The 26,414-nt window shown below is 37.3% G+C and overlaps 2 protein-coding genes across 2 annotated transcripts; both read left to right on the top strand.

Moving 5' to 3' along the window:
- Positions 1-2,730: 2,730 nt before the first annotated feature.
- LOC127942246 (G2/M phase-specific E3 ubiquitin-protein ligase-like) lies at positions 2,731-11,090 on the top strand. The gene is made up of 5 exons (XM_052537938.1): positions 2,731-2,952; positions 3,916-4,183; positions 4,277-4,431; positions 5,944-6,182; positions 11,086-11,090. The coding sequence occupies exons 1-5, from the start codon at positions 2,912-2,914 to the stop codon at positions 11,088-11,090; spliced, it is 708 nt and encodes a 235-aa protein (XP_052393898.1). The 5' UTR covers positions 2,731-2,911.
- Positions 11,091-11,261: 171 nt separating this feature from the next.
- On the top strand, positions 11,262-25,723 carry smad7 (SMAD family member 7). Its single transcript, XM_052537624.1, has 4 exons — positions 11,262-12,315; positions 13,139-13,192; positions 16,372-16,443; positions 24,834-25,723. Exons 1-4 carry the CDS (start codon positions 11,847-11,849, stop codon positions 25,370-25,372), a joined length of 1,134 nt encoding a protein of 377 aa, XP_052393584.1. The 5' UTR covers positions 11,262-11,846; the 3' UTR covers positions 25,373-25,723.
- The last annotated feature ends 691 nt before the right edge of the window (positions 25,724-26,414 follow it).

Genomic DNA, 26,414 nt, shown 5'->3' with positions numbered 1-26,414 from the left:
GATAAGATAGCCTGGCATGCTATACTGGGTTCAGTGCTTCATCTTGCTTTGTTAGTGTAAACCTTGTGAGCTAAGTTTTACTTATGTTTGTCTAGGAACTGACTGACTGTATATTTTTACTTTGTCTGTTTTCTTTACAGAACCACACAAACACCCATAAAGACAAATAAGCACAATTGTATTACATCATTATTATTCACTTTGCACCTTTAATAAATCTGAAGACGGGAACAATTTGTGTTGGCATTCTAATCGATGCCCCTTAGCGGCCACAGTGATTTGAACTCTGTCATAGTGTTCATTAGAACAACCTCTGTAAAACATACACAATTTTACATTGTTCTTTATTCATATTCTTTGGCTGAGATGCCACTCCACATATTTACAATATACAGTAGGTTGAAAGGGAGAATGGAATTAGGCTGTATACACGTAAAAATCAGTATTTTGATAGTGTCTGGATGACATCACAATGTTTTTTAGTAATAATTTGTTATAGTGATTTACTATTTAAAAAATATTATTTTTCTAAAACATGCTAGCATCATGTGAAAGCATGTTTATTTACCTCTCGGTCAAACCATACAAATTTCAAGGTTTTTCATCTATTTTTTTTAATGCTAGGCTTTGTCAAGCTAAAATAGAGCTTGTCTAGATATTGTAATTATTATATGATTATGTCTGTATGATTTTTCCAGTAAGTTTCATTTTCTTTTTAAAAAAAAACCCTATGTGCCAGGTTGACCCCACCTCTGCAAGCTTGGCCACAGGAAGCCGCAGCCATGCAGCCCCCACCTCTGCAAGCTTGACCACAGGAAGCGGCAGCCATGCAGCCCCCACCTCTGCAAGCTTGGCCACAGGAAGCGGCAGCCATGCAGCCCCCACCTCTGCAAGCTTGACCACAGGAAGCGGCAGCCATGCAGCCCCCACCTCTGCAAGCTTGGCCACAGGAAGCCGCAGCCATGCAGCCCCCACCTCTGCAAGCTTGGCCACAGGAAGCCGCAGCCATGCAGCCCCCACCTCTGCAAGCTTGGCCACAGGAAGCCGCAGCCATGCAGCCCCCACCTCTGCAAGCTTGGCCACAGGAAGCGGCAGCCATGCAGCCCCCACCTCTGCAAGCTTGGCCACAGGAAGCGGCAGCCATGCAGCCCCCACCTCTGCAAGCTTGGCCACAGGAAGCAGCAGCCATGCAGCCCCCACCTCTGCAAGCTTGGCCACAGGAAGCGGCAGCCATGCAGCCCCCACCTCTGCAAGCTTGGCCACAGGAAGCGGCAGCCATGCAGCCCACACCTACACAATCCCAGTGTAAGAACACCCCATCCATCATGATCATCTTCAGTGAATTTCAATGTGTTTTATGTAGGGGTGCACGATATATATCGGCCGATGATTAATGCGCATCTCGTCAGTAAAGCCGGTTCTCTAATCAGCAGACAAGCTGGATTTGCGCAGCTTGTCTGTGATCAACGGCTCTGTGTAGTAACAGCTGCTCTATGTGAAATCATGCACCTGATGGAATTTACTGCTGATTAGAGAACCGACTTTACTGACGAGATGTGCATTGATCATCGGCCGATATATATCGTGCACCCCTAGTTTTATGTCTTGCTGAAATTCAGAAGATTTTTTTTATTTAATAATTCGTTAAAATATGTTGTGTAAAATATGGCAATAATAAAAATATTTGTCAATTTTGTACATATTTTGTTGCAATTAGGGAGGACTTCTATATAGACTCCGGATCCGACATTGAAGAAGTACTTCTGGCTTCTCCAGTCCGGAATAATAGTCCAATTGTATGTATTCTATCTATCCATCCATCCATCAATCTAACACTCACACACTAAATATTGACAAAATCGAGATATAATTTTTTTTAATATATCACCCTGCCCTACATGTAAACTTAAAAAAAGTTCCAGATACTAAGCATGTCAAACTTAAAGTCCCCCTGTGGTTAAAATCAAGTTTTTAAAGTTGTTTATATGTTCATCTGCTGTTTTTAACATGCTTTCCCTAAAACACGACCCATAGGATCATTTATTAAAGTTGACAAGACACTTTTGGTTTTCGTGTGTCTCAGTTGAAATCGCTGGTGTTTATGACATCATAAACTACCTTGTAACCAATCACGTCAATGTGCCGGTGGGCTTTAGCATATCATTAACTGACCGCGCGAAGGAGTCTCAAACAAAGGTTATGCTGGTATATTTTTCTGTTGATATGACAAATCGTGTAGATTTAGCAATATAGCGGGTGTATGATGCACATAACAATATTATGATGAACTAACATGTTTTTCTCCACTGACCTTCTGAGCTGTTCAAAGCATTTCTAAGGATACTGATTTTTAGAAGACAGCTATCTGACTCGCGAATGCGAACATGGTTTGTGCAACATCAGCAACACATTATTAGCAGTTTTATAACATAGACAAGCAAAATCATATTAATTACCGTTATGTGTCCAACATTGTAAAAAGTGATGCCATTGTGATCTCATCTGAGCTCGGTCGAATGATTGGAGGAAGGAATAATGATCCTATTCAGTTCAATAGATCCGTGTATATTAAATGATGCAAGGGTGTAGAGTTATATTCAAACGTATTTAAAGCATTAAGATTTTTTTCTCAGAGGAAAAAACATTTGAATTATTAATTTTGGTGCATCACACAAATGAAAAATTATTTTTATGCATTTCATATGTTGGTGATAATTTGTTTATTTTGTATTTTCAGCTTGACAGAGAACTACCAGAAATTCTTAAGGACTTTTGTGAGGACAACCTGGACTCCTATTCTCACATAACTGTCATAGCAAGACGTAAAAACATTTTAAAGAGTGCATGTGTGGCACTGTCGAGAGGGTACTTTGAGTGGCACAAAACTCCGAATATAGAGTTTGTTGGAGAAATGGCGGAAGACTATGGGGGTCCAAGAAGAGAATTTTTCAGGTACATTAGAAATGATATGTATATAATGTCTACAGAGCCCTTCAAAAGTTTGAAAGTTCCATAGGTTTCAAAATGGATTTTTGGACAATATGAAAGTGAAAGAGACGCGACATACAGTCAAGTATGGTGACCCATACTCAGAATTTGTGCTCTGCATTTAACCCATCCAAAGTGCACACACACACCATGAACACACACCCAGAGCAGTGGGCATCATTTATGCTGCGGCGCCCGGGGAGCAGTTGGGGGTTCAGTGTCTTGCTCAAGGGCAGCTCAGTCGTGGTATTGCCGGCCTGAGACTCAAACCCACAACCTTAGGGTTAGGGGTCAAACTCTCTAACCACTAGGCCACGACTTCCCCCAGCTTAAGTCCTTACTTGTTGTTGCCGTAAATACATTAAACAACATTAAAGTGTTGCAATAATTAATAATTTTTTGATGACAATAATATCAGTATATCCATGTGACAGTCAGACATGTCCCTTTGGCAGCTGTAACATTTGATTATTGGATTAAACTTGAGTCGTAGTTGCTTTCAATGTTTACATTTTTATTAGTATGTGTGTTACCTGAATTGAACCCAAATGAACCTTTGTGCTGCTAGTGCATTCTGAGTATGGGTCACCATACTTTGCTGTATATCACATCACTAATACAATGCAATAACTACAGGAACAGGAGTTACAGGAACAGGTGCTCAGGTGCTTTAGAAATATCTTTTTTTTTCTGCCTTGAATAGGGTGACATTACTTTGATAGGTACATGATTTAATAAAATATTTTATTTAATTAAATTATATATTTTTATTAGATAATTAATTACAATTTGTTGTTTCTTATTAATGCAAACTTATCATGAAATGTTGAGGATTTATGATATGTTCCAAAATCCCAAGCCTAAGGTGTTTACAGACTTTTGTGACAATGTATTCAGGCTACAGTACTTTTTTTATTTTTTTTTTAGACTCCTCATGATTGAGCTCCAAAGCAACCTTGGGATATTTGAGGGCAAACCTGGACAGTTGCTCTTCAGCTACGATCAGAAGGCTCTAGATGAAAATAAATTTTATACAGCAGGAAGACTAATGGCCTGGTCAATAATTCACAATGGACCAGGCATTAAGTGCATAAACAAGGAGCTTTTTATGTTAATGTGTGGCCAGAAACCAGACCTCAGCACATTTGATCGTACAAATTTCCTGGAAAATGACCTTGTAGAAAAGCTGGCAAAGGTAACAAAAGTAATTTTACATGCCACATAATGTAGTTATTTGCTCATCTAAGGAGAACAATGTATTCAGTAACATGTTTTTCTATAACAAAAGGTTGTCAGATGCAGCACTGCAGAGGAGCTGACAGAGCTAAAAAACTCCCTGGGGGACTGGATTTGTGACTGTGGGGTACCCAACATTTTCACAGCCTCAGTGAGTGATCTGACCACAGTTTATGGGCAGTTAGTAACTCACTACATCTACCACAGGTAAAAAAATAAATATTATTTACTGTGACTTTCAACTGTCAAATTTATCCTAAATAAATCTCCTAATAAGGTGCACTATGTTGGGTCTTCTTCATTCTAAAGTAATGTCTATATTCAGAGTGGACATGTTGTTCCATTCATATGTCATTAAATCCATCCTATGGGACCAGATTACAGCCAAATATATTTCAGTCATGGATAAAAAAATAACAAGCATGAAACCAAAATTAAAAAATACAAGTAATATTAGATTACACAAAATTTACAAATTAAAACAAATTCATGTTTTCCTTGATTATATTAGTTTTTTTGTGCTCAATTTTCTGCACATATTTTATTTTTTGTATGCTCATGTCCTTAGCTCTTGTTTCCACTTTCTGTGCTTCTTCCAAATGTTGCAGTTAGAGTTTCATGTAATTCAGGGAGGGTTTAAGCATCATTATTGGTCCACCAGTTCTAGAGTGACAGCTCCTCTAGCCAATCAGATGAAGAGGGGCGGTGACATCACTCCAATGCACCTCATTACTGCTGATGTTCAGTTGTCTGTTCAGTTTTACAGGTGAAAATGGATAACTGTCATCTGAGTTAACATCTTTACATTATATGTGTTTGTCTGTCACCGCTGTACGCATACCTGGGGATCCGTTAATGTTAAATGAGTAAATTGGTAAATTAATTTTGAATAAATGTAATGTTTTTGCATTTAACACTAACAATTGATAGTGCTTCCGAGTAGACAGTTAAAGAAGCCAGATGGATTTGATATACACAATTATTTATTGCATGTTGTGTTTAATTACATAGCTACATATGTAATTGCCTAACACTATCATATTAATGTTTTAAATATATAAAGTTTGAATATAATAGCAATATAAAAGTAAAACAGATGATAGGTTGCGGCAAGTTACAGTCTTTAGAGTAAGACATTAAATCATAAATCAAATGGCTGATTCATTCAATGAGGAATAAAGTGAATAATTTAATACGAAAGGCTGCTGTTGCTTGAAGAGGGCATTGTTCTGCTGTGGCTTTTTTTTGGACTCTTTGTCGAAATAGAGCAAAATGAGAAAATAGTTACAATAGTTACTATTAATAGTAAACTCGCTCAAAATACCGTACTTCTTGTTATATTGATTCAGTTCAATAAACATTTGCAAAGGTCCTGATATTAGGAAAAACACTCTTCCTCGTGTTTTGCTTAACTGTATGTCATAAAATAAATTATATTGCCATTATTTACAAACAACATTTATTTTAAATGCTAAGCCTATAACTTATTTAAAACAAAACTAAAATCTGAACTTTCTGCTGGGCTCACATACCTCTCATTTCCATGACTGAATCGTGACGCAGTGTAACATTTGGTTGATAAACTATATACCTATTTATTATGTAAATAGTACTTCTCTTGTGTAATTCTTTGTACTAACGAAGCATTTATTTCATATTAGTATATTACCCTCATGATAATTCACTGGAGTAATCTAGATACAATTTTTTTCTGTTCAGAGTGGCTAGTATGATCCAGCAGTTTACTTCTGGGCTGAACTCCTGTGGCCGGTTGTGGGAGGTGGTGGTTAATAATTGGAGAGCTTTCCTCCCCCTGTTTACTACCACAACAAGGCCACTGACAAGACATGACATCAGAGACCTCTTCAACATTGTCTGGAGTTCACCAGGGAGCAACAGGCGAGACCTTGAGGAGGAGACTGTCTTCCAGTGGGAGTGCTGGCTAATGTTGATTCAAGGCAAGTGTTTTTTTTTTTAACTGCATACTGTTTTATAATGTAATTAGATTTTGCTTCTTGCCTTTTACATTTTTTTTTTTTTTTTTTTACACAAACAGAAGAAGAGGTGGGCATTTCTTTTGAGGATGTCCTAGTGTTTGTAACTGCAGCAGATTCTGTCCCTCCACTAGGCTTTCAGCAAAAGTGCCAAGTGGAATTTTATGACCAAGAGGAGCCTACCCGAAGAATTCCATATGCGTCAACCTGTGCCCTGACTCTCTACCTGCCAAGAGGTGTGTCAGAGGAAGAGGAATTCAGGGAATTAATGCTCCTTGCAATTAAAGGATCTCTCGGATTTGGAAAAGTATAAACGTCACCTTTTTTTTTTTCTTTCAGCTCTGTTAAAAATTGTGGGGCAAGATCTGAATGTATTTGACTGTTAAATAATAAATCAGAAAACAAATTTGGTGTGGAAACTTGGCACTTTTATTTCACCAACATTCCACAAGACCTAAACACAGACATTGATTCACATGACCTAAAATTAAAATGACTACTACAACATCTTAACATATTTACATATTAAAATAATGACTATTAAAGTCATTGCCACAAGCAGCACTTATTTGGGTCTATAAAAATGTAAAAACATGACCAACTTTCCCAAAAAAAAAATTGTATGTTTTGGGGACAGTTTTTTTTTTTTTTTTGGAGTCAAGAAATAAAAACATGAAAGTAATAATGTATAACGGGACATACTCTAAACAAACTTGAAAAGGTTAGGTCTATGTTTTGTCCATTTAATGAAAGTGAACCAGTTTCATCTGTTGGCCCAGCTCTTCTGCCAAATATTTTTTGCATAATTTATTGCATAATAAGTTGGATCCTTGATGACTCTACAAGGGGAAAGAATAAATGTTTTACTGAGAAGTTCTTAAAAAGCATGAATTCATTTTATACCATTTCTTTAAACCAGTGGTTCTCAAACTTTTTATACCAACCACTTCAGAAAATATTTGGCTCTCCAAGCAGCACCATAATGAGCAACATTACATTTCAGCAGCGTAGGCCTAACTATTCAGCTACAGCTCTGCACAGTTTTACACGAGGCAGTTTTATTTATTGTTGTCAGCCACTTCAACATTGTAAATACACAGTTTGAGCATTAACACTGTACTGTGCTTACATACCGGTAAATGAAAAAAAATGATTGAATTAAAATGTGTTGTACCAAAAGTGAAATAAAAACTGTACTGTACTTAGATGTAAAACAACAACAACACAACCAAAAAAACAACTTTACTCAAATAAAGATCAAATTAAAATTTATTAACGTTCATTAATGTTTCATTTAGTGATTCCTCTTCGTAGCACTAGAGGGAGCCTGAGTACCACTAGTGCTACTCGCAACACACTTTGAGAACCACTGCTTTAAACAATCTTTAATTCATTTAAATTGTACTGACATTTGCGATTATCCAGAAAACACGAACAGAGTATCACGACTCAGATTTGCTCAAAATAAAAATGTAACAGGCAAATATAAAATAATGTGGCACCGACCGAGCAGTTTTAATGAGCAGCATTACAATTGGCCGATTGGAAAACCGTTCATACGTACTGGCTGTAGGAATCAGTGGGCGTGGCTCATTATACTATTAGCAAAACGCCGTAACGCGTTCTCTGTGCAACCAAAACGACGTTTTTTACGCCGTCATATGGCAACATGAACGGCGTAAAAAACGGCGTTTTCATACACACTAAAACGCCGTCAAATACGGCGTCACTGGGGTATTTTCGCACGTTTTTTACGGCGTTTGTTATCACAACGACGTATTTTGCGGCGCAGATACTGTTTAAAACTCTGTATTTGACAGAATATTAATTTATTTTTTGTTGTTGTTTAGAACTTACTTAATTTAGTTATTTAATTTATTTTGTTGTGGAGGCAGCATCTTTATTTTCAGTTTAAGTTTTTAATCGAATAGATTTGTTTTATTTTTATTTAAATTTTTATTTTATTTCATTTGAGCCTTTAAAAAGTTTTAGCTAACAATATAGCAGCACTGACATGCACATGCAATTGTTTTATGTCACCCACATGCACTTCTCTCTGCTGTTAAAAAAAATGTTTTTTTTATATTTTATTTATTTGAGTGACAAACGGTTTGATTTTATAATTATTAGACTATTATTATTGTTGTTGTTATTTCGTTTTGTTTGAGAAACGGAAAAATTAAATTAAGCTAGATGTTTTTTTCGTGGGTAAAAACAAATAAAAGCAAATAAACTATTCTTTAATATTTCTTTCACATGCGTGGGCGGCGTTAGGCCCATTTTTAGTCCGATTATTATATATTATTGACTATACATTGCTATCTTTACCTGAATCGAGCCGTGCGTCGCATCGAATCTTTGGGCGTGGGGTATATTCCAGGCTTTAAGGAATAGGCTGCGCTGAGCGTGGGTGTGAGGCGAGGACAATGCAGATGCCCAGACGCCACCGACCCGAGAAGTGCAGTGTTGCTCTTTATATGAGATCTATATTTGCAAGAAATATAGTCGCAACAGCCAAACAATATGAAGAAACGATGTGACTAAATTGCAAAGCTGTATCAGATGAACTCTTATTCTGCTTTAGGACAGACAGTGAAGACAGGCTGAGTTGAAAAGTGGCGTTTCAGGGCCGCTCACGCACAAATGCATAAGCTCATTTTTATCCACAAACAAAAAAATACGAAAAATATAGCTTCATTTTCGTTTTTCCGTTTTTCAGACAGAACGAAATATTAATAATAGTGATGTAATAATAATAAAATCAAACTGTCACTCCTCTTTTTTTCTTTTTGTAACTGGTTTGATTTGATCATGTCATATCCTCTTGGTCTGAATGCAGTTATTGGATAGAATATTGTAGTAAGATTGGACATTAATCCAAATAAGCATGACGTTACAGTAAAAATATTACTATACATTTAAAACAGTGTATTCTTCGAATTTCAGTAGCGTGCAGATGCTCTTTTATGTCAGGACCACGGCGACAGCAGCTTGGACAATCGCTTCGCTTGCTCACATTATGTAATCTATAACTGGAAAATCATACTGTTTTTTATGAAATGTTGTTGAGAAAGAAATGTGTCGTTTTAAGGACGTAACATCTCGTTATTACGAGAAAATATGCCGTTTTAACTAAACAACTCATTATTATCATGAGAGCGGAAAAAAATGATATGTGTGGAAGCAATGCCTCAACGTATATTTGTTTGTTAAACAGCAAATAAACTCCCCTGTATACCAGAATCAGTTTGGAGCGGGGCTCGAACCAGCGGTTGTAGCGGTGTATAGTGGTCAAAAAGACTAGGACCATTGCCTCCAACTTCTGTAGCTGCACAGCTTTTACACACTCTCTGGTCGACTTCAGTTATCATGTATGATTTCTTGTATTGGAAATTAAATGACTCAAAGCAAATTTCGAACCAGCACTTATGTATATACATAAAAGGTATTTGGGTAGTAAATGATATATAAACTAGTGTTTGTAATTGTTAAATAATTAACAGTTACATTCAAGTAGGATAAAGATGTGTAATCGGCCTATGTTCAATGTTTGTAGCGATTAAAATATATAAAAAGTTACTTAATATTCCTATCAGTTCACAGGCACTTCTTCCGCTTAAACGATCTGTGGTAAATTAGTCTGGTCTGGTTCTGTTCGTCTTTGATTGGGTGAGAACAGTTCATTATTACTGGCTGTGGAAATCAGCGGGCGTGGCTCATTATACTACAAGGAAAACGCCGTAAATAACGCGCGCTTTTGTGCATTCCGAACGGCGTTTTTTACGGCGTCCTGTGGCAAGCTGACGGCGTTAAAAGCGGCGCTTTTTGCAAACACTAAAACGCCGTTTTTTACGGCGTTTTTTTACGGTTTACGCGCGTTTTTTACGGCGTCTGTTATAAGGACGGCGTATTTTACGGCGCTAATACCGTTTTAAACGCCGTAAAAAACGGCGTTTTGTATGCAAACGCGTTTAATCTAGGCGTAATTCTGACCCTTTTGGCTTGCCATAGGAGCGTCCAGTTGATGCCAGACATGAGAGCTGCTGAGCTGTTTATGAGTGACTCATCCGATGCAGCAAAACTCTGCACTTCCTCAGAAAAATAATTTGTATTACCGTTACTGACTCCCCAGTCACTGTGTGTGTGTGTGTGTGTGTGTGCTTTGAAAATGTGAATTATTTCTCGCCAGTAGACGGCAGCAGTTCTTGTGTTCTTATACAGACAGAAACATGTTCACCCATTCATAAAAACTGTCAATATAATAATCAAAATAATAATAATTATTTAAATAATTTAACTTTTCCCCCAACATAACAATGTACATATGTGTACAACAATATTAATTCTAATATTTTTCAATATTATATAATAAATTAATATTAAATAATAAATATATTTTAATTAGAATATGTACAATTATAATGTTAATAAATACTAATCTATAATAAAATACAGTAAATAATGATGAGTTTATTATTTAATAGTATTATTATTATTATTAGAAGTAGTGGTATTAAAATGATTTTACAAATAATGTAAAAAATTACTTAAGAATTGATTAAAAATATTAACAATTTTGTTCCAAAGTATAAATCATATTTCTTAATAATATATATAATATTTATGTTTTCTTTTCTTTTTTTCTTTTTTTTTGTTAAATCGCTATGCAAATTTCATAACTTTTAAAATAATTTTTAAACATTTGTTGAGTTTGTGTGATTCATTCTTAATGAGAATTGACCTGAGCGCCTGGCGTCTGTGTATGTGTGTGTGTTTATGTGTGTGTGTGTGTGTGTGTGTGTGTGTACACAACTCTAATTCCATCTGTTACACTGTAACTTTATAAACTCTGCGTCTGATGTCTCAGTCTGATGGTGCATGTTACTTTGTTTAATGTTTGCACAACACAATCACTTTTTCTTGCCTGTTCTTTTTTCTTTCTTTTTTTTTTTTTTTTTTAAAGCGACAGGGTGTCTAGACAATCACGTGACCCCCGACGCGCCAATGAGAGACACGGAGACACACACACACACACAGAGAGAGAGAGAGAGAGAGAGAGAGAGAGAGAGGCGTCTGATCTTCATCTGGTTCTCAGTCCTTCAGTTCTTCATCGACTCGGAAACTTCCCGCATTTATGACCTGGAGACGGATATTTGTGGATATTTCGAGAGTTATAATATAGCACCGTGCGAATTGTCGTCGTGGAGCGCGAGAGGTTTTCTTCAGAGGGGTCTGATGTGGATTTATAGGCTGGTGTCAGTTCGGTGCGAGCTGCAGATTTGATGTCAAACGAAGAAAACGGCAGATTAATAATCCCGAACCCGCACGATCTCTGTGGATTACGACCGAACTGGTTTCTCGTGGATGATTGCGCACTGACAGCAGCAGATCCGAGCTCGTTTCCAGCAGCCCCAGACAGTCGTTTCAGCTTTTCGGTATTTTTTGGATTCCGCGTCGGCTCGTCTGGAGAAATATTAAAGTCTGGCGTATGAAACGGATCGCGTGCGCTTCTCCTGCTCGCCGTTTCTCCGCCGTTTGCTCTGCGCCTGTGGATTCGGACCTCCGGATCTTCATGACTTGCGGACAAAATGGCCGTTTTGTAGCCGGGGAACCCTCTTGTCGTCCCGCATGTTCAGGACCAAACGATCGGGGCTCGTCCGGCGACTCTGGAGGAGCCGCGCGCCCGTGGAGGGCGACGGGGACGCGGACACCGGTACGCGCGGTGGCGGTAACGCGGGCTGCTGTCTCGGGAAACCGGGCGCCAGTAAGCCGAACCCCGGCACCGAGGCCGAACTGAAAGCGCTGACATACTCGATCCTGAAGAAGATCAAGGAGAAGCAGCTGGAGGTGCTCCTGCAGGCGGTCGAGTCCCGCGGGGGAGCGCGGAGCCCCTGCCTCCTCCTGCCCGGGAAAGCGGACGCCAGGCTGGGTCAACAGTCGCTCCCGCTCCCGCTGCTGCTCTACAAGGTGTTCCGGTGGCCGGACCTCCGGCATTCCTCGGAATTAAAGAGACTTTCGTGCTGTGAATCCTACGGGAAAATCAACCCGGAGCTCGTGTGCTGCAACCCGCATCATATGAGCAGACTGTGCGAGCTCGGTACGACCCTCTCTGCTCTCACATACATGATCGGAGAAATAATGAGATAAATCTGCGGCAATGGAATTAAATAGAACAGAACAGAGGAGAAAAGAATATAATGGATCTGATCTCAAATTATTCTGGCTTTTGTAAATTTTTCATATAGTGCTCATGCAGTAATAACACATTTATGTGTGTGTGTGCGAGTGTTTTGTAATGTAATATAGAATAGAGAAAATGGGCTTTTTATATGCAGAAGATCAAAACAGAATGGAATAGAGAAAAAGATAGTAATAATATATATTTAATAGCATTAAAACTGTCATCAAGAGTTTTTTTTAGTCATGAATTCACTTTTTATTCTTTTAAATATATGACCTCTACTGTATAGTGTAAACTTATGCATTTGACAAATAATACACATTCTTACATTCATCATATTTGATCTGTTTGGTAGTTTTTTACCGTCTTAAATGACAGTTTAATCAAATGAGTGTCTTGGTATGAGCTACTGATTATAATTATTATTCTTAAACACTGATGAATGTTGTGTTTCCATGTGGATAAATGCAACAGACTATTCGGCTGGACCTCCAGTCTGTGGTTGTTCATGTGAAACCCGCTGGAGGCCCCAGAGTTCAGTGAAGTTAGTTTGCAGTGTGTGTGTGTGTGTGTGTGTGTGTGTGTGGAGTCTGGCGCCAGGCGGCCGTGTGTTTATCAGAGCTGTCCTGCCTGTAACCCTCAGCTCTACACAAACACTTTTCCCAGAGAATGCCAGGCCTTATCATCAGCCCACATCTCCACTCACAGTCTCTCTCTCCCTCTCTTTCTTCTCCTCCAGAATCCCCCCCACCCCCGTACTCAAGATATCCCACCGATTTTCTCAAACCACCTGGTAAGTTGAAGTTTCCTCTTAAATTTAAACCGATATGGAGTCTTTCAATAGTTTACAGTTGTTTGCAATGTTTTTAAAGGGTTTTCTCACCATTTAAATACCATCCCACTGATCTTTCTTAAACCAGATTCAAAAATTGAAGTTTAATCTTAAATTTAAGCAGATTTGGAAGTTTATTTTGAATTAAAAACTGCATGCAATTAAGTTTTTAAACTTTTACTATAGTAATACTATGGTATTGTGATTATTTAAAAACCATCCCACCAATTTTCTTGGTGTGTTTAAGTATCATCTTAAAGTTAAGATGATGTGGAGTATTTAAAAAGTTTAGTTTGAGATACAAATTGCATGCTATGAAGGTTTTGGACATTTACAATGGTAATACCATAGTGTTTTTACCACATAAATACCACGGTACACATGGTAATCATCTACACTGCTGCATGCAATGATACTGTTTTGTAAATCTTATTAAATTTGGTAGGTCGTTTAGACATTGTATTATGGTAATAATGTGGTAAATGAATATAATCATTTTGTGCCATGATTTCATACTTTAGTGTATCTGAATGATTACCATACTTAAACACCACTTAAGGTGCTACTCTAAAGATGCTTTTAATTCCATAATTGGAGTAAATGCATAAATAGCACAGTATATGAATATGGTAATGATGCATTGTGATGTTTTTTGGTCTGAATGCGAAAATGCGGATCATATAAAGAGAGAGCTTATTTATCTACTGAATTAATCGCAGGTTTTGGGAGTGTCTTGAGCTTTTGCCCTCTCTCTCTCTAACCATAATGCCGTATGGCTCTTAAGTATGTCCTGTATATTCGCTTCAGATAAGCGTGTTGTGTTTGGCAGTGTCCCGGATGAGGTTTCCTGCCCCGTAAAGATCCTTCCCAATCCCGGCCAAAACTGCGCAGTTAAACACTATCACGTAGCTACGCATTGAGAAATTCAGCCCAGCTTCGACAGATGCATGTTTCGAAATCGTTTCTTTTAGCTCGAGTTTGTGCGTTTTGTGTGTCATGTTTATAGTTGCGTGTGTGTGTGTGTGTGTGTGTGTGTGTGACTGACATTGGCTTTGGCTCTTCGAGTCATTCTTCTTTTATGAATCAGTTTGGGGTTTCGGAGCAACTGAGGGAGAAAGCAAGAATGTGAACGAGAAAAGGCGCCGCGGTGGAGGACAGGAAAGCTAGTTTGGGGAGGACATTTCCTGTGTGGACACACACACACACACTTCCATTAGCTGCTCTTGGACGCGAGACAGAGAACAATAAAAGTCGGGTGATTTTCTCCGACTGTGAAAGAGAGAGTGACACTGAGCGCTGGGAGGAAGTTATTCGTCGCTTGATTGTGTGTGTGTCTCATTGATGACGTCAGGAGCAGCAGACCGACCGTCTGTCAGCGGTTTAGGGCGACTCACACATTATTGACGAAGCGACTGTTGATGCAAGCGAATTTGCACATCAATCGCGTTAAGCTCTTAGACACAAACCATCACGCTTGTGATGACAAAGAAAGCAAAGTTTCGTCTACAGCTACTGAAATGCCGTTAGCTAGGGTTCGGTTGCCTCGCCAGTGTCTTTGCGCGCGGCAGAGATTGTGCTTTTCATTTTAGCCACGTCACGCGATCCGTTTATATGGAACGCCAAATGGGTCAAAAAGCCGTTTTGATCTCTGAGGGTTTTATTGGTTTAAACTTGCGCCTGTGATTGATTGAATGGTCTGTGATGGACAGCTTCAAAGCATCAGTTTTACAACACCATTGTTTCTTTGCTCTCTGGAAAATGGATCATAGCGTGTTTAAAGCTGCTGCTTGATCCCACATCTCTCTCTCTCTCTCTCTCTCTCTCTCTCTCTCTCTCTCTCTCTCTCTCTCTGTGGTCAGGTTCAGGTCAACCTTGTGTCTCATTAGAGTGACCACAAAGTGTCCATCTCTCACAGTTGCTTCGGAAAGTGACACCATTTCTCAATTCACGCTCACGATTTTCGAAAATGTCCTCTAATATTAAACTTAAAAACTCGTTATCCTTAAAAGTTGTAGATGTCACCATGGTACATGTCCAAAAAATCATAAAAAATCAATGATATGTCTTATATAGAAATTACCCTAGGGTGTTTTTTTGATACTGGTGAACATAAAATATTTGCTTTTCATCAACTCAAGTCAAATTAGATATCGCTGTGCTCCACTTACGTAGTTTGTGAACCTTAATACTTTTTCATTATTCATATTACTGTTGGGAAATATTGTTAAATGTGGTAATAAAGCTTAAGGCTAATGCTAACTTGTGCGTTTCAAAATCCCATGCTACATTAGCCTTAGCTTGTTATTTTAGCCATTTAAACAAAGTTTCCGCCAACTTATCTTTGTTAGCATATACCAGGTGTTATAATTTATAATTATATTTAATCACTATGTAGGTAACTATCTAGTTCTGAAATCATCTGTGTTTGGAGTCATTTTCACTGTGCTTGATGTGCTAGTTCATTTAAAGACGTTGAACTGAATGCATTATTTATTTACTAGGAAATGCTTCTTGTTTAGCTCTAAATTCAGTGCCTTTAGCAAAACCTCACGCAAACTTTTAAAGCTATTTTGATGAGAAGTGATGAAAACACATCGTCACAAGTTAGCATTAGCCTGTTCTTTTAGAAACCTAAAGTTCTTGTTAGCGTAAACCATGTGTTAGCTAAACTGGTCTGAATCAGTCAGTCATGAAGTCATGTAAGAAGTATTATGGTGGTTCTTAAACGGGAGTTTTCGTTGTGAGTGACGTACTTTCTCCCGCAGTTGTTTGATCTCAGTAATTTCAGGAAACTGATGTTAGATCCGAACATATGGAGACAATATTCCAGACCCGTTCATTAAAGGGTTAACAGGAGCGACAGGGAGTTTTTCCTGTGTGCTCACACACACCAATTAGAAAACTGACTGTACACGGGTTTCAAGGCTGCTGTGATTTCCTGATTAGCTTGTTGTTTTGGACTTGAAATATATCCTGCTAAACAGTGTACTCCTATTAGAGCGCTTTCGGCTCTTTCTTGGCACAGACTTTAACCTCAGAAATGCTTTATTTATTTTGCATGACAGAGAAGTAGAAGGAGCAGGAAAATGTACATCCGATATGACCCTGTGATTGACAGCTGTCACTCTGTTTCTCCGTAGATTCTCCAGGTTCTGTGCCTGCTTCCACTGAAACTGGAGGAACGGCGTATTCGGCCCCTATGGGGTTCTCAGGTAAGAGCTCAAGGCCGTCCTGATTTAAGACTGATTTAAGATTCAAGACTGTGCTGATTTGTTGAATCCAAATGGAAGAGCTGGAAGAGAGAGCGTTGGAGATTTGTTTTGATAGTGTCTTCGTATATCATCTTCTAAAGGGAGCAAACACCACACAAACGAGTGCTAAAGTCAACATGAAATCAAAATTGACTAGATTTACTTCCTTAATACACATTCATGTCCTATCATGCACATTGTTCCAAAGAACAGGTGTTTGTCTTTGTAATCTTTTTTATCAAAATGTTGTAAATCCTCTGCACCTAAAAATACTTTCCTGATCCATGCAGTCTGTTAGCTGATGTTAACTAGTACTTGTACTCAGAATCAATTACATTTGATTGATTGGAACCGTACAGAAATTAAATAGTTACATGCATTCAAGTTTAGTATTATTTCTATTCTGTTATACTTTATAATAAATGAACGTTAACACTTAATATTTTCTAGTTTCCTTTTTAATTTTAGTTTTTTTTTTTACATTTTTATTAGTATTTATTATTATTGTGTAAATTTATGACTTCAAATTAAACAAATTTAATTTCAGTTAATTGTAATTTTTTTTCCTAATGATTTTTTTAGTTATTTATATTAATGTAATGAATTTAAAATGTTGCCTTGCAATTTTTTAAATACTTTGATTTTGTCATTTAGTGTATGCTTTAAAAAAAGTTTTAATTTATTTAATTATTATTATTTATTATTATTTTTTAAATAATTTTAGTACTTCAACTTAAACTCATTTTAGTTCACTTAGTAGTCAAGGTTACATTTCTCATTTTTGTTTTTTTGTTTTTCATATATACTATTTTATTTTATTATTTAAATTAACAAAAAAAGTAAAACTTTTATTTTAAGTAATAAACAACAATAACAATACTAATATTTCACGCTAACTTATTTATTTCAGTTAGTTGCCAAGTTTTTAATGTAATACTTAACATTTATTTTATTTTGGACTTTCTTCAATTAACTAAAAGGATTGTTAATAGTTTTAACATTGTTAAAAATAACAACACTGATTTCATGGTAACTTTTTTTTTTTCAGTTAGTTGAAGTTTTTAATGTAATATATATATTTTTCCCGCTTTATTTCGCATGACAACATTTTTTTTAATAGTTTCATTTGAATCAACAATAAAAGCCCTGGTTTCATGTTCACATTACACTGTGTGTGTGTGTGTGTGAGAATGAAGGTTGTTTTTGATCTGCTCTACTTTAGTAGACCAAACCTGGTCGATTGTCCCGTCCTGAGCTCTGAAACCGTGCAAACATGAGCGAGTGGGTTTACGAGAGACCCTGAGAGAGCGAGAGAGGGGTTCGTTTGGTTTAGGCCGGGTTCCTGCTACAGATGGTTCTCATTACAGCCGCTTTAAAGAGTTTTTATGATGGTGTTTAATTCAGCGCTGGGCGTAGTGTGTGTGTGAGTGTGTGTGTGTGTGAAGGGTCTTTAGATGGGTTTTCAGATAAGAGCGGCTAAATGATGGAAGCTTTACACAAACACATGTTAAAGTACAGCACTCAGTGTGTGTGTGTGCGCGCGTGTGTGTTTGTGTGTGTGCTGCTCCCTTTCACTGGCCTCCACTGGCATTTGTTTTCTGTTTCTTGTTTGTGTGTGTGTGTGGGGTGAAAGATTGAGCGCTTCAGTCCCAAACAAAAGCCTCCTCCCGACTCCATTTACATTTGTGACTGTGATTGCGTCCTGCTTTCGTTCAGAGGTGTGTGTTTCCTGCCGGAGCCAGTGAATGGAGCTCAGAGAGTTTGAGGAAGAGAAGTCAGACACACAGGATTCATAGTCCCAATGCAAGCGTCTCTCAGACCTTCTCGTTCCCTCGCTGTGATGAGAGCGACAGATTTGGAGATGCTACGGCACGTGCTTGAACTTAAATGGCGTATTTGAGTGTGTTTGGGATTATTGGGATGAGAGTCTGAGCGCTGTTTGTCCTGGTTAGTCTGAATTAAGAGTTAACCTCAATATGACAGAGAGACTTCCTGTGCTGACAGACACATAAAGGCTTTCTTTACAATAAGGCTGCATTTGACAACATAAGTTAATGCATTATTTAACATTAACTAACAATAAGCACTATATATTTTTACAGCATTTATATTTTATTAAAAAAAAAAGTACAGCTGTTCATGTTTGGGTTAGTGTTGGCTTACATGTCTGTGCTAGTTTTGTTTATTTGTAAGCTTTAATTCACTATTTGTTGATGTTTTTAATTAAATTATCTACATTTCTGCATGACATCGGCCATTAGCCACTTTTTTTTGCATTTTTTTTTTGCAGTGCTATTTTATTATTACATTTTATATATATATATATATATATAGATATAGATATAGATATAGATATATATGATAAATAATTATTGTATTTATTTATATTTTGAACTAGCTTTTACTTTTGAAGTTTAAATTTTAATTTTAATTTTAGCTAAATTTAAAAAAAAATTATTGTGTGGTTTTGACATTTATTAGTTTTGGTAAGGTTTTATTTTATTATTTTATGTATTTTATATTTTTTAGCACTTTTTTAGCAACTTTTCTCTTCCAACCTATTTTGTAAATTTACAACATTTCAAATTTTAGTTTAAACTAAAATGCTTCATATTCTCATATGCATGTTGGTTGGCTACTATTCCTATGGTTGTTTTTTTTAAGTGCAAAATGTGTTGCATCAGATCAATTGAGCCTCATTTTAACTTGTATATGAAACATTTTTGCTTTCGCTGTGGACAGAAATGACTTGGTTTTGGAAGAATCTCATCCGGTTAAGCTGTTGGTAGGACAATCAGGTCTTTATAAAGGTCCTGTGAATGTCTGTAGGGCCCTCGGCGACTGTAATCCCCCCTTAAGGGGCCAAACGTTGTTTCCGTGACAGTCTCGTGCCTCATTCCAAGGTTGTTTGGGTTAGCCAAGGAGGAAAGGGCAGCACAGGAAATGACATCATGCCTCGGAGGAAAAAGCCTTGAGTCTTGGGTAGAGCCTCCTGGACGCCTCCGCCGAGCGGAAAGAAAACATTTCAAGAAAATGACACAAAGCAGCTACTTGAACGAACATCCAGAGCGACATGTTTTGAACTGGGAGCGCTTTGTTGTGCTTGTCGGTCCTCTTCCATCAAGCTTGAAATCTGACTTCAGCTCTTCATCCCTTACAAACGCCCTCAGGATCCAGACACCTCAGACACAAACATTTTCTTAAACCGCAATCTAATCGCTTAACTAAACACAGAGACAGACGGCATGTTTTCTCACGCACACACGTGATCCGTTCATTCAGAAAGTCTTTCGGCGTCTCCGGTCCGACTGGCTGCTTGATTGAACAATGAACAATTGAACATCACATTATAATTATTTACCGTCTAAACAAGAATAAAACAACAACACAGACTCGACTGGTCGTCTAAGCTGGGGTCTGAGTACATGGAAAAGATGAGAGAAAAATAATGTCAAAATGTAAATAAATATGATTAAAATAATAAAAAAAATTCAACAAGATGAAAAAAATGAGATAAATAATAAATTAAAATATGGTTAAAATAAATAAAATAGGATTAAAACAAATAAAATGTGAAAAAAAGTAAATAAAAATAGGATTAAAATAAATAACAATATATAAATAATAAAATATGGTTTGAATAAATTGAACACAATAAATAATTTTTTTGATGTAAAATAAGTAAATAAAAATAGAATTTAAGTAAATAAAAAACAAAGTAAAATAAATAATATAAATTAGATTTAAATAAAATTGGATTACAATAAATAAAAAATTCAAATAAACAAGTGAATACAAATAAGATTAAAATAAATAACTAAAAATAAAATACGATAAACAAAAATTAGGTAAAAGATTAGAATAAAATGTATTAAAATAAAACAATCTGATTACAGTAAGTACATATCAGAACAAATAAAAAAATGTTTGAATAAAATTTAAAACATGATTTAAAATATATAATTATATTTAAAAAATCTGCTCAAAATAAATAAATCCGATTAAAACTGTACAGTATTATACGGAGTAGAAAAACAACATAATAATGTAGCTTAATAGAAACTTAATATTTTCCAAATAATATTTATTCATATTACGGGGTCTGTGTCACACACACACACACACACACACACACACAATCAGAGACTTGGTTCCCACGGCAATTCGTAACATCCTGAATTCAGAACAATGGCAATAGTTATTCAGATAATCACTGTTTCAAATCATAGTTGTGACGCCAGGTTTAGGCGAGACCGCCGTGGCTTTTTATTGGTGGAGGGAGTGACCTTTGACCTCGTAATCAACATGATAAACGCTATAAACGGTTTCCTTTGGCCGACACACCACAGCGAGCGAACAGTACACAACCTCTGCATCGTATCTGTGCTGTCCGATCCATGTATTAGTGTTCAATGGAGGACGATGTGAAGTATTTCCTCTGTGCTGCAGGTTTTCCTGACTCTGTGTGTGTGTGGGTGTGTGTGTGTGTGTGTGTGTTATGTAATGCCTCTCCGTCTAATTGCCAGTTTCCTTTATTGACTTCCAAACAAAGAAGCTGCCAAACATTTCTGTCCATCCGTCAGTCCATCTTTGTGTCTCTCGGTCGAGTGCGTGTGAGATTGTTGTTATGATAGCGATGCCTGAGGAAAAACATAATATTTATAGAGTCGTATCTGACATATACACATCAGAGAAGTTCCCTCGGGGTTTGTTTGTTTAGTTGGTATTTTGCATGACGAATCCTAAACGTCTGCCAGTTGTGTGCAATCATTTGGTAGGGCCTCAGACGAACCCTGCACAAAAACATGAACGCTAACGCTTCTAGCTACAGCTTTAAAGCTGCAAAATTAAATATAAGTCAATAAATGTTAAATATTAGTATTGTACTTTTGCAGTTGTTCTGTAAAATGAAATGATTGTTGTTAAATACAAATAATTTTTAAAAAATTTTCAGTAAAATGTTACAATAGTAGATTTTTCTATGTAATATTTTTATTAATAATAATAATATTTTTTAAATTAAATACAATTTTTTTTACTGTGAAATAGTTTTTTATTTCGTTTAATATTTCTATTTAATAAAAAGTTTAATGACAATAATAATAATGACATTTTTTATTTTACAGTCCAATATAGCAATAATCATAGTTCTTATTTTGTTTAATAATTTCATTTTGCAATAGTAATAATCGTGATAATTAGGTTAATAAGTACTATTATTTTATTGTCATATTGATATGGAGTCATAAAAATCTGTCCTACAAAGAAACATAGCAAAAAAAAAAAAAATCATAAAAGCAATTTTTATCAGAAATGTCCCATTCAGATGTTTTTTTTTTCACAAATAATTTTTGCGTCTATGTTTAATTATACTTGTGTTTTTGGTATTTGAAGAGTTAGCTTAACCCGTGCTGTGTGCTGTCATACTCATTGGTTTAGGCCCCTGACCTCTGACCCCTGACCTCTCGGCATGTCCTCCAGAAGGCATGCTGCCCGCTCAATTCACATCCGTGTGCTGGTCGTAAAAGAGGCCATCGCATCCCGTGAACCTCAGCCAGACGAAAGACGATCAATAAAAACACTGACCTCCCTCCAGTGTGTGTGTGTGTGTGTGTGGAGACAGATAGAAATAATCATTAACTTCTCCAGACTGCTGAGTGACTCGCATCTGTGTGTGTGTGTGTGTGTGTGTGTGTGTGTGATTGCATTAGATGTACAGACACTTTCTGCTGTTTTTTTTTTTTTTGATGTACAAAGTGACTGTTTAATAAGCTGAGTCTCCTTAAATGGAAAAACTTTGCCCGATGTAAGCCGAAAACGTCACTGTGTGTGTGTGTGTGTGTGTGTGTGTGTCATGTTGCACGTTCTATTTCAGGACACTCTCTACGTCTGGCCATCACTATGTTATTCGGGGTGACACTGTGGTCATCCAACCTACCGACACCTAGACGCCACACACACACACACACACACACACACACACACACACACACACACACACACACACACACACACACACACACACACACACACACAGTACCTGTGCAGTTGCGTCTCTGTTTGAATAAACACACTGTGTTGTCTGAACACACACACACACACACAGAAACTCAGAGGTCTGTTTGATGTATGATTTGTGTTCGTGTGTGTTACTCAGATTTGCTTGCTGTTCAGTGTCTTCAGAGAGACTAGTCAACTATAAAGACTGAAATAGCACCAGCCTGGCACATAGCAACACACACACACACACACAGATCATTAAACAGCTAGTTGTGTGTGTCAGTATAATGACTGACTCTATATAATGAGCCGCCTCCATATAACAGTAAACATGAAGCAGACGCACTGTTCTGTATTATGCTTCAGTGATGGCAATATTGTGAAATAATGATATATAACATGGAATTGCTGTGGTTAGATAGTGTAACATTAAATAGTGTAATGATGTGGTTACATATGCTAATCCGAAGGAAAATTTTGACATTTTCAAAGTATTTTATGATCACTGAGGCTGCATTTATTTGATTAAAAATACAACAATAACAGTAATATTGTGAAATATTATTACTATTTAAAATAACTCATTTCCATTTGAATGTCTTGTAAAATGTAATTTATTTCTGTGATGCACAGCTGTATTACTCCAGTCCTTCAGAAATCATTCTGACACCATCACTGTACCACGGTACTAACACGATATATTTAAGTTAGTTGGTGTTATTTTTTTCTTGGTACAAAAAGTACCATGATTCGGTAATAGTGTTATTTTTAAATATACCTTGATACGGTTTAATTACTGTATTCACATACAATGCTACTTTAATGGCACTGTAAGCTCTTCAAAGCATATAATGGTTTTACCATAGTAACACATGCAAACAAGGCTCTACCTACTCATCAAGTTAGTCTGGGCTGGTGCGTAATTAACTATACTGCTAAATTACGGCCTAGTCATCCGATGTGAGATTAAAGAGAGACTGTCCTTACTGTAGACAGACAAGGAGTCTAGATGACTAAATAACTGCTCAACACAACAATGCACAGAGCATGAGAAATGGGTGTTTATTATATGGAGCAAGACCAGTGAGTTTTCCTGTAGGCAGAGCTAAGGCTCATTCCATTATCATTATACAGTTGGTGTGTCTTCTGTATTGTTGCATCACAAAGCTCAGAATGGCTGTCGAAACGGCCGTTAGTTGGCGAGGGCGAGCACAATTGCAGATTTATGGCTGTGTTGACGTCAGAACATTGTTGGGGTTGGCGAACGGAACAGACGAATGATAAGCAGTTCTGCTAATGTAAACATACGCTGGAGGCCGGTGGCGCTGCTCTGTGCAGGGCGGCAGATTCCTCACATTCCGTCAACGCTGAAATTAAGGATGCAAGATATGTTTGGCAGAGCTCAGGATGGTTTTCCCGGACAGAAGGCGTGTGCTAGTGTGAACTTGTGTGTGTTTACCTTTTTGTCCTAGCGTTAGCATCTAATCTAGTCAGTGTATCTCCTCGGCTCTCTCTCCTTCCTTCCTTGACGACACTTTAGTAAAGCCAGTTTCTTACTGGTCCAAGTAAGTCATAATCTAGTCTAGATTGCCAATCAGTTGGCCTACCCATTGGTTTCAACCTGGTATACCATCTTGATTAGTCCAAAAGAGCTTGATGACTATCTCGGACCAGTTTTTAACCACCTTGATCTGGTATCTTCTGTTTTTTCCCCAGCAGAGATTAAGTGAAGTTCACTTGATAAAGTTAAATCGTCATAATGAATAACTGGCTTTTTCTCTTTAGTTCCTCAATCAACACTTTGTTCACTTTTACTCTGTTGGAAACTCTAGTAAAGCCGGTTACTAATAGTTCCTACTAGTCCAAGATGGTCATAATCTAGTCTAGATGGCCAATCAGTTGGCCTACTCACTGGTGGATTCAACCTGGTACACCATCTTGATCAGGCCGAAAGAGCTTATAGACCACCTTGGACCAGAAAGTACCAATTTGACCACCTTTGATTTGGTATCTTTCAATCAGGGATTCAGTGAAGTTGACTTGAAGTAGTTAAACTGGCATAAATAATTGGTTCTTGTTGGAAAGTCTATTGAAGCTAATATTGAATGATTATTCCTGGTCCAAGTAAGTCATACACTAGTGTAGATGGTTAATCAGTTGGCATACACATTGGTGGTCTTGGTTTCAACCTGGTAGACCATCTTGATCAGGCCGAAAGAGCTTGTAGACCACTTTGGAAAAGAAAGTACCAATTTGACCACCTTTGATTTGGTATCTTTCAATCAGGGATTCAGTGAAGTTGAAGTCTAATTGGCATAATCAATAACCATCTCATTCTTGTCTCTCTGTAGATTCCCTGGCTCTTCAAGAGCGTGGAGAACAGCCTCACTGGTGTGTGGTGGCGTACTGGGAGGAAAAGACCCGTGTTGGGCGCCTCTACTCCGTCCAGGAGCCATCTCTGGACATCTTTTATGACCTACCTCAAGGCACGGGCTTTTGCTTGGGCCAGCTCACCTCTGACAACAAGAGTCAACTGGTGCAAATGGTTCGGGCCAAGATCGGCTACGGCATCCAGCTCAGCCGGGAACCTGACGGCGTGTGGATATATAACCGGAGTTGCTACCCCATATTCATCAAGTCAGCCACACTGGACAACCCTGACTCGCGTACGCTGCTGGTGCATAAAGTATTCCCTGGCTTTTCCATCAAGGCCTTCGACTTCGAGAAGGCGGGAAGCCTACAGCGACCCAATGACCACGAGTTCAGCCAGCAGCCGCGGACGGGCTTCACCGTGCAGATCAGTTTCGTGAAGGGCTGGGGTCAGTGCTACACCAGACAGTTCATCAGCAGCTGCCCCTGCTGGCTGGAGGTCATATTTAATAACCGATAACAGCGAGCCCCGCCCCCACCATTCCCTCATCGCCACCTTTTATGGACTATGTTGTTCTTCAGTTTTGTTTTTTTCGCGAGAAGTTCTCCGGAGGATGTTTTACAAGAGAAATGGAAAAGGAAAAACTCACGTTGACTTGTTTAATAAATGACTAAGATTTAATTAAAATATAAAAAAAATATTTTATGTTAAATATAAATATATTATTACCTGTAAATACGAAGTTTTATATGCATTGTTATTTATGTATTGTGCAATGTGTTGATGAGAAAATGAGATGCACTTTGCTTAATATAAATGCAAACAAAGAAATGCCAAAATAAAACAAAAAATACTAAATACATCTCTGAATTTGTGCTTGTTCTGTGCTGGGAATCTGCTGGTTAGTGCGAGTCTAACTTCAGTTATATAGTTTAGTTCTTGTCTTAAAATGTCTTTTTTATTCAAGTATTGTTTTAACCCACAAATTAAAATACATTTAGCAGAGTTCCCACAACCCTAAAATATTTGTCAAATATATTATTTATAATATTTACAATATTTCTGCTAGCTTTTGTGTGCAAGTTTTATAATTTTTTTTAAAACTTCATCATGAACAACTTCAAAATAAAACTATAAGCATAAAAAATTATATATATATACACACACATCATTTTTTATGCATATATAGTTTTATTTTCTTATGCACCGCTCGCTCTAAAATATTTTTGTGATATTATTCATAATAGTTATAATTAATCCAGAAATTGTGATTGCAAGTTCTATAATATTTTTTATACTTGTCCAGTAATCATGATCGACTGCAACTTTACTATTTATTTATTATTTGCTAGCAATTGTGTGCACAAGATTTATACAATATTCTAAACTGATCCAGTACTCATGATCAACTGTAAAAGTCAAGGAAATTTGTTGGTCAAAAGTGGATTAATCGGGCAGAAAATCTCTCAACTTGTGACCCACATTGTTTTTTAATTTCAGATTCACATTTAGTTTTTCCCCATCTGTCACCTTTTAATATTTAATGAGGCTTCATATGCAA

Source organism: Carassius gibelio, chromosome A21, assembly GCF_023724105.1.
Source record: "Carassius gibelio isolate Cgi1373 ecotype wild population from Czech Republic chromosome A21, carGib1.2-hapl.c, whole genome shotgun sequence".
Classification (NCBI taxonomy): Eukaryota; Metazoa; Chordata; class Actinopteri; order Cypriniformes; family Cyprinidae; genus Carassius; species Carassius gibelio.
Note: the sequence above shows the minus strand (reverse complement) of the source record. Positions and strands in the feature narration are given on the sequence as shown.